We start from the raw sequence: 13,861 nt of genomic DNA, 5'->3' as shown, positions 1-13,861 counted from the left end.
AATTTTAACAATATAAAAAGAACTAAAAATATCAATTAAAAAACCCACCCCCATAAAACAAACTGACCAATCCCTACTGCCACTTACAGAAAAGAAAACACTGTTTAAAACAGGAGACATTCAGACCATCAGTAAACAAATCAACCACACTACTGAGCCTTCAGCTGTTGGTTTTAAAGAGGGAAGTCGTGTTCCAGAGTCCAGATGTGACATCTTTCCTGATATCCTGTTCCTCACAGAGAAACTCTGGTGTTTTGTGTGTTGTTGCTGCAGAGAAGAGTCGTATCAGGAAATGCTCAGAGGTGTGAATATATCGGAGCAGAATGCTACAAGTCAGACTGTTTTCAGAGATGTGATGGACACAAAGCTTAGAGTTGTGTTTTTGATGCTACAAACTCTGATAACACATTTGTGAGACAATATGGTAGAAATAATTCAACTTTACTGGTTTGTTCTTTGTGTTTGTGCTCAACAAGTTTGTCAGAATCTCATTAAAGAACGTTGAGGACTAAAGTTGACTCAGTGGTCTGTCATCACATCAGAATATTTCCTGATGTTCATATTCATGGTGTTCAGGTGTGATCAGTTTGGTTTGTGTAGCGTTTGACAGCAGACTGTAAATGTTGAGTGATGGAGGTGAAGCTGACAGCAGCAGGTCCACAGCAGAGACATCATCATCTTTCTACTGGAACTGTTGACTGAACTCAACTCAGTCACAACATCCTGAGTCCAGTAAAAACAGGACAGAAAATGTTCTCAGCAGGAAATATCAAGTGTCCTCTGTCATAACAACATGTTTTATCATTTATGTCTCATTACAGACTTTCTGGCTGTAGACTCTCAGAGAGTCACTATGAAGTCGTGGCCTCAGCTCTGAAGTCCAACCCCTCCCATCTGATAGAAATGGACTTAAGTAGAAACTACCTGCAGGATTCATCAGTGAAACATCTTTGTGATGGACTGCAGAGCCCAAACTGTAAACTGAAGACTCTCAGGTCAGTTCACTGACTGTTGGTGGAATTTATTCAGTTCAGATTCTTAACTGTAGTTTTAAGTTTTGGTTTATAAATGTTCAGGATTTTTCTGCAACAGTCTGAAGACATTTTATTTTCTGGAGCCGTCTGTGAATGAATCCCCTGATGAGCTGACTGCAGAGTTCCAGATGGAGGACAGAATCCACAGTCTTGCTGTGTGTCTGAATGTAAAGCTGATGTGAAAGTGATGTGAGGCTTCAGCAGTGTGACTTCCACACATCCAGTCAGTATGTTTGTGTTTCCACAGTGTTTGTGCTGAGCTGCAGTGGAGCCTCAGGAAGTCAAAGAGGAGTTCAGTTGTCAACAGTGTGGAAGTTGATTAGCCACATCTAATTGCCGACCCCTGCATTACATTATAAATATGGGACGATGTAATGCAAAATATAGCGTTGGATTCGCAACGCTTTTACATAAAAAATATAATATACCCATTCATTTGAAAGACGTTCTGAGTGGCACGAAAAGTCCTCCGCTTGAAATACATTGGTGTGAATTTCATTGTGAGCAACACGAAAAACATGAGAAAATCGTGTTGGTGCGCACGAAACCATAGATTAATTTACGTGACAGTTTCATGAATCCTTGTGAGACCGGGTTGTTCCACAGTGTTTGTGCTGAGCTGCAGTGGAGCCTCAGGAAGTCAAAGAGGAGTTTCGTTTTCAACAGTGTGGAAGCTGATTAGTGTGAGTCAGAAGCTGAAGCTTGATGTTAGTGTGAGCTGAGCTGATGAAGTGATTCCTTCCAGTGGAGTTGTGTTAGGAAGAGAGCAGTGGACAGTCAGTGTGGACAGCAGGAATCAGAATCCCTCTGTAATGTACAGATGACATGTGACTGTTGTTGAAGACACACTGGAAGATGTGAAGGAGACAAAGCTAGCAAGCTGATTTCCACAGAAGAAGAAGAAGAAAGTGATGGAATAAATGAAAGAATGAAGAGATTTGATGTTGATCCTTTGATGAGAGAGTGGACTGAGGTCAGCAGATGTTACTGATGTATGGACATGAATAGGTGGATGAATGTTGTGCTGACATGTGGATGATGTGTGTAGAAGGCTGACATGATGATGATCCACAATAAGAGGAGGACAAAGTTACTGTGCTGCTTTTAGAGAAAAGCTGATTGATGAGGACAAAGTAATGTTGATCTGCATATTCAGAACCTGAACACATCTGATGGATCATCAATGATTTTATGCAGATCTTTTATTCTTTATTCAGATTGGAGTGGTGCATTTTGTCAGAGGTCAGCTGTGATTCTCTGGTCTCAGCTCTGAAGTCCAACCCCTCACATCTGGAACATCTGGATCTGAGCTGGAACAACCTGATGGATTCAGGAGTGAAACATCTGAAAGATCTTCTGGAGAGTCCAGACTGCATCCTAAAGGATCTGAGGTCAGACATTATGTTTTAATGTCTGCTCATCATCCGACCAGTTTCTCTTTTTAAATGTAGTAGGGACTCATAAAGTCAAGACTCAGTCCAGAGTCAAAGCTAAAGTGTCCTTAAAGTTCTCTGTGCTGAGCTGATAGAAGTCAGTGAGTAGAAGAACTCTCCTCACCTGTCAGCACCTGTTGTGTGTCACATCACTGCAACACTTTAACTGGAAGCTCACCAGTGGCACAAACTCTCTCCTTCATCCTTTCCAGCATTTGGAGCTGTGAGATGATTGAAGTAAAGACAGTGGCTTTATCTGCTCAACTTCTACTCCAGGATTGAGTCAATCAGAATGAACATGCTCCCAAGAATGCTTTACCTGTTTCAGTGTCTACCAGTCCAAATACCACACAATCAATTTGAAGAATGGGACAGGGTAATTTCAAGGTATCTATGGCAGCGTACAAGAGGCAGGATAAAATCTAAAACTGTGCAATTAAGAAAAGAAAGGGGTGGAATGGGCCTTCCCAGCCTACAAGAATATTTCTACTCAGCCCAGCAGAGATGGTTAATTTGTTTGTATTCACCAACATACACGGCAGGATGGAAGGACTTAGAAGGTCCAATAGTAAAAGGAATCCCAGTAATGGCCCTATTAGCAGACAGCAAACTACAGAAAGAATTGATGGTTTCAGAGGAACCCTGTCAGACATTGTTTTGAAATCCTGGCAGGAAATTGTGAAAATCTGCAATTTGGGAGACTTGCCCAAAATGTGGAGGTGGTGTGCGTACAACTCGGAGTTTACACCTAATAAGTACGACAGCAGATTTAGGAATTGGACCTTAAAGTTGGAGCAGACTATTGTTTCCTTTATCCATGATGATGGTACATTCCAAAGCTTTGAAGCACTACGGAATAAACACGGATTACAGTCAGACGACTTTTCCAGGTACTTGCAGGTCAGACATGACTTTAAGCAGAACTTAAAAGTGGTACCTGGAAGAGGAGCTACAGGGTTCCTACAGGTGTTTGTATCTTTACTCATATCTGGATCATGCAACAAAATTGTATCTAAGCTCTATCATGGCATTTTACAGTTGAAAAAGACAAGACAGAATAGATGAAGAGGAAATGGAAAGAGAAGGAAATGTTTCAATATCTAGTGAGAGCTGGGAGAGAACATGTCGGCTACAGCGGGTCTCAGCAGGTTCAAATACATGGCGAGAGTTCAGCTGGAAAAACATGAGATTTTTTTGTTCCACCTGTTCAGAAGCGACGTCTGGGTCGGGGTGCTACCTGTTGGAGACTCTGTGGAGCTAATGAAGCCAACCACTTTGATGTGTTCTGACTGCCAGATTATTAGACCTTACTGGGAACGGGTCCATGAACACATAATTAATCTATTTGGGAGAATATTCCTTTTCAATGTGAAGTCATGTATTTGGGTGACATTCTGTTTGACAACTGTGATGTTAATGACAAGAAATGACTTTGTATATTATTGGTAAGGACTCTGAAAACCATTACGAGAAAGTGGTTAAAAGTGGAACCACCCACTACTGAGGAATAGACTGACATTGTACACGAGGTTTACATGATGGAAAAGTTGACATTTTCCCTGAAAGTGCAAAAAGAGAAGTTCTCTAAGATGGACTGAGTCTGTAAAAGCCATGAGGCATGATTTTACTTGAATCTACTCACAACGAGATACAATCAGTTTTCTTTGTCTAAAATCTTTTTATTTAATTTTTTCTCTCTCAAATGTTGTGAAGATGACTACAAATGTCTGGCTCCCCCGTTCTGTTGTTGTTCTGCATCAAAAAGAGTGATGTAAAGAATGAAAATATTGGAAAGACAACATTGTCTTTTTTGCTGTAAATACGACATGTTTGGAATCGTCATAATTTGTCTTTTCAATTCAAATGGAAAGAGAATTTCAAAAAAGAAATCCAGATTTCTGTAGCTCTGAAGGCATAATGAAACTCTGAATGATTTTAATCAGGAACTTTGTCTCCTCAACTCACATCTTTTATTCTTTATTCAGATTGAGGAACTGCAGTTTGTCAGAGATCAGCTGTGATTCTCTGGTCTCAGCTCTGAAGTCCAACCCCTCACATCTGGAACATCTGGACCTGAGTGAGAACATCCTGAAGGATTCAGGAGTGAAACATCTGAGTGGTTTTCTGGAGAGTCCAGACTGCATCCTGAAGACTCTGAGGTCAGACATCATGTTTTCAGTGATTCAAAGTTCTCATCTTTGGATGTTAATTTTTTCCCATCAGTTTTTATGACTGCTGTGAATCATCCAAAGAATTTCTCTTTTTTCCCCGAATTCTACTTTTTTTATTCCCTCCAGAAACATCCATAACACAGGAGAGCAGAGATACATAAATACATTGAACACAAAATAAAAATGATAATAATGTAGAATTTTATGAACAATTTATAAGTAAATTTAAATATAAGAGTACATGACAAGTTAGGAGAGAACTTAAAAAATGAAAGAAACAAAAAATCAATATTATAAATAATATATCAAGCATGTCTGGAAGGAAACAATTCTCTCCCTGCCTAAATTCCCATCTCCGTCCCACCGGTAGAACATCCTGCACTGTCAGCTCGGTTTTGGTTCATGTATATGTCAAGTATCATTGAAGTTTGATTCCCTGGTGTTTCTGTACAGGTGTCTATATTCCCATTTATTTTGTATCTGAGTCTCTCATAAGAGACTCAGATACAAATAAATGAAAAACTTCACTGCTCAGTAACTGTTTTCCATGTAACTTAATTAACCATAGTCTGTCTGTCATGCCTAAAGAGTAACTTCCACTCAAATGAAAAGATTTGGAATCAAATTATACATGTTTAAACTGCTGGTTCCTGGGTCTAAGTTAGTGTGAGGCTTTTTAAAAGCCAAACCTATTCATAGATGTTTGCTAGGAACTGTTCAAGTTTTCTCAGGACTGGTCCTGAGAAAATCTTTTTATTTCATTTTTTCTCTCTCAAATGTTGTGAAGATGATTACAAATGTCTGGCTCCCCCGTTCTGTTGTTGTTCTGCATCAAAAAGAGTGATGTAAAGAATGAAAATATTGGAAAGACAACATTGTCTTTATTGCTGTAAATACGACATGTTTGGAATCGTAGTAATTTGCCTTTTTGATTCAAAGAAAAAGAGAATTTCAAAAAAGAAATCCAGATTTCTTTAGCTCTAAAGGCATAATCAAACTCTGAATGATTTCAATCAGGAACTTTGTCTCCTCAACTCACATCTTTTATTCTTTATTCAGATTGAGGAACTGCAGTTTGTCAGAGATCAGCTGTGATTCTCTGGTCTCAGTTCTGAAGTCCAACCCCTCACATCTGGAACATCTGGACCTGAGCTTCAACGACCTGAAGGATTCAGGAGTGAAACATCTGAGTGGTTTTCTGGAGAGTCCAGACTGCATCCTGAAGACTCTGAGGTCAGTTCACTGACTGTCTGTTACTGTTGTAGATCTGATGTGTTTAATGACAACTGAAGCTCATTTCTGTTCAACAGAACTTCCATCCATGAAGCTGTAAATCTGCTCTGGTTCACATTTTCTGCTTTTGTCATAAATTGAGGTTGTTGTCACAAAAGTGGAGTGTTTGTAGCAGAAAGTGTATAAAATGTTGAGTGTTAGTTGTTAAAGTAAATGAATGTTTGTAGTTTGAGCTGAAGAGTCACATCTGGATCCAGAAGATCCTCTGAACTCAGATCAGTTTGAAGAGACAAAGTTTAGTGAGTGAAGTCTAAATATTTCTTTGGTTTGTGTTGAGTTTTATTTGACTGATCCTGATCCTGTTGATGATGCAGCATGTTACTGATGTGTGGACATGAATAGGTGGATGAATGTTGTGCTGACATGTGGATGATGTGTGTAGAAGGCTGACATGATGATGATCCACAATAACAGAAGGACAAAGTCACTGTGCTGCTTTTAGAGAAAAGCTGATTGATGAGGACAAAGTAATGTTGATCTGCACATTCAGAACCTGAACACATCTGATGGATCATCAATGATTTTATACACATCTTTGATCCTTTATTCAGATTGGAGCGCTGCAGTTTGTCAGAGATCGACTGTGATTCTCTGGTCTCAGCTCTGAAGTCCAACCCCTCACATCTGGAACATCTGGACCTGAGCTGGAACGACCTGAAGGATTCAGGAGTGAAACATCTGAAGGATCTTCTGGAGAGTCCAGACTGCATCCTGAAGACTCTGAGGTCAGACATCATGTTTTCAGTGATTCAAAGTTCCCATCTTTGGATGTTACTTTTTTCCCATCAGTTTTAATGACTGCTGTGAATCATCCGAACAGTTTCTCTTTCTTCCCCGAATTCTACGTTTTGTTATTCCCTCCAGAAACATCCATTACACAGGAGAGCAGAGATACATAAATACATTGAACACAAAATAAAAATGATAATAATGTAGAATTTTATGAACAATTTAGAAGTAAATTTAAATATAAGAGTACATGACAAGTTAGGAGAGAACTTAAAAAATGAAAGAAACAAAAAAATCAATATTATAAATAATATATCAAGCATGTCTGGAAGGAAACAATTCTCTCCCTGCCTAAATTCCCATCTCCGTCCCACCAGTAGAACATCCTGCATGGTCAGCTAGGTTTTGGTTCATGTATATGTCAAGTATCATTGAAGTTTGATTCCCTGGTGTTTCTGCACAGGTGTCTATATTCCCATTTATTTTGTATATGAGTCTCTCATAAGAGGCAGTTTCTACCAAGACAGTGATCCATTCAGAATAAACAGGGCTGCAGTCCACCCTCCAATGCCTCAGTATGACCCTCTGAGCTGTACTAAGGTCAACCTTTATCCTCTGAGCTTTCTTCCTGTCCATCCTTTGGTTTCCTTTCAGGCTGTTCAGGAGGTAAAGAGCAGGAGTAAAATCAGCCCCTGTACCCACACTGCTACTGATCTTCACCATGACCCTCTGCCAGTAGGTAGCTAGGCTCAGACAGCCATAGAACATGTGAACAAGATCTCCTCTGTCTGTATGGCATCACCAGCAGAGGTCCGACCGTCCCATTCCTGTCCTTTACATTCTCACCAGTGTCCAGTACAATCTGTCAAATATTTTAAATGGAATTAGTTTAGAGCTGGCATCTGTCATTGGTTTCAGCAAATGTTTCAGTGAGTTATTCCACTCTTCATCCTCGTATGTTCTCTTTAAATCCCTTTCCCATACAGCTTTTAGACCTCTGGTAGCACCACAACATTGATCAATAGCAAATGTGTAAATTTGTCTTTCCAGGTGTGGACGACTTCTCAACAATTTCAATTGAGAGCATGAAGAGCATTGTCTAGAGAACCTATTGCCTGTGGAGGTTTTCTTAGATAGACAGTCTCTAAGCTGCAGGAATCTCCAGAAGTCTCTCCTCTGATATTGTAGAGCTCTCTCAGTTCATCCAATGTTCTCAGGGTGTTGTTCTGGGAGAGACATCCAAGAAACTGGATCCCCCCAGCATGCCAGTCTTTCCAAAAGAACACCTTTGCTCCTATTTTTAAACTTGGATTATTCCATATTGAAGCTGATTGAATCAGGAAGGGAGATGAGCCTTTCTTCTTATGTTTGGAATCGTAGTAATTTGCCTTTTCAATTCAAATGAAAAGAGAATTTCAAAAAAAGAAATCCAGATTTCTGTAGCTCTGAAGGCATAATGAAACTCTGAATGATTTCAATCAGGAACTTTGTCTCCTCAACTCACATCTTTTATTCTTTATTCAGATTGGAGGGCTGCGGTTTGTCAGAGGTCAGCTGTGATTCTCTGGTCTCAGCTCTGAAGGCCAACCCCTCACATCTGGAACATCTGGACCTGAGCGGGAACAACCTGAAGGATTCAGGAGTGAAACATCTGAGTGGTTTTCTGGAGAGTCCAGACTGCATCCTGAAGACTCTGAAGTCAGTTCACTGACTGTCTGTTTCTGTTGTAGATCTGATGTGTTTAATGACAACTGAAGCTCATTTCTGTTCAACAGAACTTCCATCCATGAAGCTGTAAATCTGCTCTGGTTCACATTTTCTGCTTTTGTCATTAATTGAGGTTGTTGTCACAAAAGTGGAGTGTTTGTAGCAGAAAGTGTATAAAATGTTGAGTGTTAGTTGTTAAAGTAAATGAATGTTTGTAGTTTGAGCTGAAGAGTCACATCTGGATCCAGAAGATCCTCTGAACTCAGATCAGTTTGAAGAGACAAAGTTTAGTGAGTGAAGTCTAAATATTTCTTTGGTTTGTGTTGAGTTTTATTTGACTGATCCTGATCCTATTGATGATGCAGCATGTTACTGATGTGTGGACATGAATAGGTGGATGAATGTTGTGCTGACATGTGGATGATGTTTGTAGAAGGCTGACATGATGATGATCCACAATAAGAGAAGGACAAAGTCACTGTGCTGCTTTTAGAGAAAAGCTGATTGATGAGGACAAAGTAATGTTGATCTGCACATTCAGAACCTGAACACATCTGATGGATCATCAGTGATTTTATACACAGCTTTGATTCTTTATTCAGATTGGAGCGCTGCAGGTTGTCAGAAATCAGCTGTGATTCTCTGGTCTCAGCTCTGAAGTCCAACCCCTCACATCTGGAACATTTGGACCTGAGTTACAACTACCTGGAGGATTCAGGAGTGAAACATCTGAAGGATCTTCTGGAGAGTCCAGACTGCATCCTGAAGACTCTGAGGTCAGACATCATGTCTAAATTCTGCTACATGAGGCTATTTTCAGCTACAGATAATAAAACTGACTGTTAAAGCATCACCTCCATTCAGATGAAGCGTGTTGGTTCTCTCTTACCATTTTTCTCATAAAATTCACAGATGTTAAGCTGGTTGAGGAAGGTTGCTTGGAATAGATTTCAAAAAGGACAAAGACTGGCTCCAGATGGTTAGTTAATGGATGATGCAGGCTGACTTTAAACATCACAGGTGATGGAGCTTGGTGGGCTATTGGAAGCATAAGGCTGGTGATGGCTGACAGACTGGAGCCACGATGGTGAAATGAGACTGTTGGGAAGAGCTGTGAGTCTGTACTGCAGGATGAGTGCGAGGTGCTTGATGATAATTGGGCTGAACTGGTGCCTCTCCGGCCGGCATGGGCAGCTACTACTGTAGCCAATAAGGTTGTGAAAGTAGTACAGTGGTCACTTGCCATATGGCGGTCGCTTTTCATGGCTTCACTGTTTGGCACATTTTTTGCTACATCGTGGAATTTTGCAGTATAGATATTTTCTTGTTTTTGTGGCAAGCTGCATTAAGGAATGACACCAATGAACAGAGATCTTCTTTTTATGCACTATGCAACTGTCAGGTGCTTTTATTTTGACACTGAGACCCTGACATGACTGAAAATGTGGCAGAAAGTCATCAAAGACACTTTACACTCATGGTCCTGTCAACATAACACTTAACCAAACTAACTAGGCTGACTAAACCACAAAAACACAATAAAACTCAAAGACTAACACTAACATAAACCACAATAATGACATTTAAGCCCCCATCACCCTCAACTCCCATGGTGCATTGCAGCACAGTTCAGTCATAGCCACCAACGCTGCGATCGCTACATTATCTTAATTATTTTTGTGATAAAATGAGCATTTTCTAGCCTAAAAAATCGAAAACAATATAAAATATATAAAAATAATAATTTGAAATAAGAAATAAAACATTAAAAGAATATTTAATCGAAATAAAAGGCATAGTGTACAGCGCTGGCTGCTGATTGGCTCAGCGACCGTAGCATCAGTTTCCTCTGTCCTGTGTATAGCACATAGACTGTATAATTAGTATGCTTTTATTTATTATAATTCATTATGCAGTCTGTGGTATAGCAGCATTCAGCATCTCACCTTGTCCGTTTCACACAGATGTCTGATTGCTGCATAGTGTTGCTCTGCTGTGATGTGTGGAGAGGATTTAAAAAGCCTAAAAATGTATATCAACAAGAAAAGCACTCAGAGAGCGCAGTACTCCACCAAGACTGTTCATTCCCTGACCTTGTGCTGAACACAGGTGTGTGTTCTGCATGTGTACGTTATGGACAGATACTGAATCGCCTGACCTAAATATGTAGCCTGCAGCTGGAATTGATGGGACTCAGAAACACCCCCACAAGTTAATCATTTGTTCCTTGGCTCACTTAAAATAAATCATCCATCCATCCATTCTCTATAAACCGCTTTATCCTCACGAGGGTCATGGGGGGTGCTGGAGTCTATCCCAGCTGACTCAGGTGAAGGCAGGGGACACCCTGGACAGGTCACCAGTCTGTCACAGGGCTACATATACAGACACACAATCACACTCACATTCACACCTACGGACAATTTAGAGTAACCAATTAACCTCAGCATGTTTTTGGACTGTGGGAGGAAGCCGGAGTACCCGGAGAAAACCCACGCATGGACAGGGAGAACATGTAAACTCCATGCAGAAAGATCCCAGGCCCGGGCCGGGATTTGAACCAGGGATCTTCTTGCTCCAAGGCAAAAGTGCTAACCACTACGGCACTGTGCAGCCCACTGAAATAAATCAGCAATGGTGAATTTGCAGTCGGAGCGCAATCATGTGATCATCAGCAGGTAACTGACACAGCGTTCATTTGTGTGCTGAACGCTAAATCTCACAATGGAAAATCCTCAACAAATCTGTGGATCCAGACTATCAGCCACATCACTGCCAGAATCTAATCAATTAGTCCTTGTGTCATTTCTGACCTTCCCTGAAAATTTCATCCAAATCTGTTGGTCCGTTTTTGAGTAATGTTGCTGACAGACAGATTCACAGACAAACGTACGTCGATCGTCACATAACTCTGTTGCGTTCCTTGGCAGAGTAATAAAATATTGTAGCATTATATTTGTGTATGAATGTGTACATTTGCATTTACTTTATTGTATTTACTATTTTGATTATGTATGTTGTGCCTTGGGTCAAACTTTGTAGATTATTTGGTCAAATTCTATTCTTTTACGTTTGCTCATTGCCCTGCTCAGCGTCCCAGATGTTGGTTCAGCTTTCTTATTTTTGGTACAGTTGATTTATTTGTGGAAAAGCAGGATAGCCGGTAGGAGTGTGTCTGTGTTTGTTGTGCTGAGCGGTGAATGAAACTGCACTGTCATGCTGGGGATGTTTAGCATGGAAGACAGCAAAAGATAAACCTAAAACTCAAGATAATTGTAACCCTCCTGACTCACAGCACTGGAGACGGTGAGTGGACCAATATTTAAGGGTTATGGGGAGTGACTGAATCATGTCATGTGGTGTCTAGTTGGCGGACTAACCCGTTAAACAGGTCTACTGAAACAGAATTTGTTTTCAAATTTTTATTAAAGATTTTTCACAAATTTGAACTAAAACAAAAAAGAAAAACAAGCAAAAAAAGCTTTGCCTGAAACAGAATTTGTTGATGTTCATGATGAGACAGACTGATGGAATCGTCACTGTTTGGTTTAATGAAGCTAACCTCAAGAAAAGTCTGACTATTTCTCACTTACTTTGCTGTTTATGTGCTTGTTGCTGCAGAGTCGATGGCAGAGTGTTTGAAACTTCCAGAAACAAAACCTGTGAGTACAAAGTCATCAATGAAACTAAATGATCATGTGTTCACTTCATCACAATAATATTTACACCCTTGGACAAAAGTTTTGAGACTGGTTCTCATTTATTTGAATGAGAAAGAGTCTCAAAACTTTTGACCAAGGGTGTATATAATAAATAAAAGACTGGGCATCTGCACATGCTGAAAAAGTTTAAACACATTGTCAGGTGTCTTTTTAACACAATGGCTTCCCACACTTGAAAAAGAAGGACTGGACGTGCAACAGGATTTCATTCTCTTCTTTTATTTAATTTATGCAGTGAAGGTAGAAGTAGTAGGTGAAAAACCTTTAAACACTAAAAATAAACATATAAATACATAGGCTTTCAGCTAAAGCAAATATTTGCATAACCAAATACATCATCAGGCTTAATAAACAAATTGAATCCTACATTTTAGAACATTTAAATTAACCAATTTCTACCTGAATTAATTTTACATGCATTTAACAGATTTTACATTGGCATTTTTTAACAGTTCACCAGCTCTTTGCATTCACCCATTCATTAAAAATAAAGCAAACCTCATTCTGATAATGCCATTCATTTCCTACTTTGCATCTATTAATGTTAACAAATATCTCCATCCAAATAAACAGCAGGCATTCAAAACAACCCACCTGAACAGAACTTCCATCCATACAAACAACATCAACCAAGCAGTACATGTCTTCAGCAACACAGCCAGAAAGCACACTTCAACCAGTGCAGTAAGAGACACATGAGCTTACCGGTGGCCCCTTTTGGTTTCAGTCCTTTTTCCCCATGCGTTTTTTTAGTCAATGGTTTCTTTCTCTGTCACTGTTGCTCCGTTCGCCAGCCAGAATGACTGTTTCGGTGTTTATGCTGTTTGGTTTCTGGTGTGTGCTGTTGATTGCCTCAAATTGAGCTCACCTGCACATAGATTTATACAAACACTAGGGCTGAATCCCAAACCGCCCCCTACACACTATCCCTACACACTCCCCCTCCACTACCGAGTGTCACTCCAAAAGAAGTCACACTCGCAGCTGTGGAGGGCACCTATTACTGAAGGGGGAGGGTATAAATACGATCATCAGGAATGGGATGCCCTGTCGCCTCACCGGAAAACGGAAGGCGTCATCGCCATGGTAACACAAAGACGCCTACTGTGCATGGCTGTAGCGCTGTGGCACAGGTTGCAACTAACAAGGATCGCTGCTGCTTCCAGAAGACGAAAGCGTCCCACTTTTTTTCACTCACGTTTTCCAATCCTATTATCTGGCATTTCAAATCCAACAAATGAATAAATGAATTCTGTCAGTTGTGTTCAAATTTTAAGGTGTCAGGGGGTGCACAATTAAATCAAACGTCAGCAGAGAAGAAGATTTGTTTCTTTTGATTTATCTTTTTCACCACTCTTTTTGTGATGTTCTGTCAGTGTGATAAAGGCGTGGGAGAAATAAAGGACGCATGTGGAACTCACATCAGCATGTTTGTTTCCTCCTCCATTTCGACGTTGCACTTCCTGAAAAAGTTGTCCAGAGTGAGCATCGATGCAGACTCGCTATTTAAGGGCTGAACAGTCCACTCCCCCTCCGCACTACGTGGTTTGGGACGGCCCTTAATATGGAGGACCCTCCACGGAACGCGCAAACGGAGGGGTAGTGTGTAGGGAGAGTGTGTAGGGGGCGGTTTGGGATTCAGCCTAGATGTCTCCAGACGGAGTTGGCGTCGTCGTCACTTGGCAGCCATCTTAGGACAGGGGACTGCTCTGGCGCACTGTACTGTAGTCAATGGTAAGGTGGATGATTTCCTCACTTTAACACTCATAACT

The 13,861-nt window shown here is 40.5% G+C and overlaps 1 protein-coding gene across 1 annotated transcript in view; it reads left to right on the top strand.

Moving 5' to 3' along the window:
* Positions 1-12,061, top strand: part of LOC127530710 (NACHT, LRR and PYD domains-containing protein 12-like) — a 78,186-nt gene extending 66,125 nt beyond the window's left edge. Inside the window, exons 4-11 of the mRNA XM_051938062.1 lie at positions 822-995; positions 2,252-2,425; positions 4,453-4,626; positions 5,698-5,871; positions 6,483-6,656; positions 8,185-8,358; positions 8,970-9,143; positions 11,989-12,061. Coding sequence (XP_051794022.1) covers positions 822-995; positions 2,252-2,425; positions 4,453-4,626; positions 5,698-5,871; positions 6,483-6,656; positions 8,185-8,358; positions 8,970-9,143; positions 11,989-12,061 — 1,291 coding nt within the window. The remainder of the gene's footprint in view (positions 1-821; positions 996-2,251; positions 2,426-4,452; positions 4,627-5,697; positions 5,872-6,482; positions 6,657-8,184; positions 8,359-8,969; positions 9,144-11,988) is intronic.
* The last annotated feature ends 1,800 nt before the right edge of the window (positions 12,062-13,861 follow it).

This window comes from Acanthochromis polyacanthus, chromosome 17 (genome assembly GCF_021347895.1).
Source record: "Acanthochromis polyacanthus isolate Apoly-LR-REF ecotype Palm Island chromosome 17, KAUST_Apoly_ChrSc, whole genome shotgun sequence".
In the NCBI taxonomy this organism is placed as follows: domain Eukaryota; kingdom Metazoa; phylum Chordata; class Actinopteri; family Pomacentridae; genus Acanthochromis; species Acanthochromis polyacanthus.
This window is presented reverse-complemented; position numbering and strand designations above follow the sequence as displayed.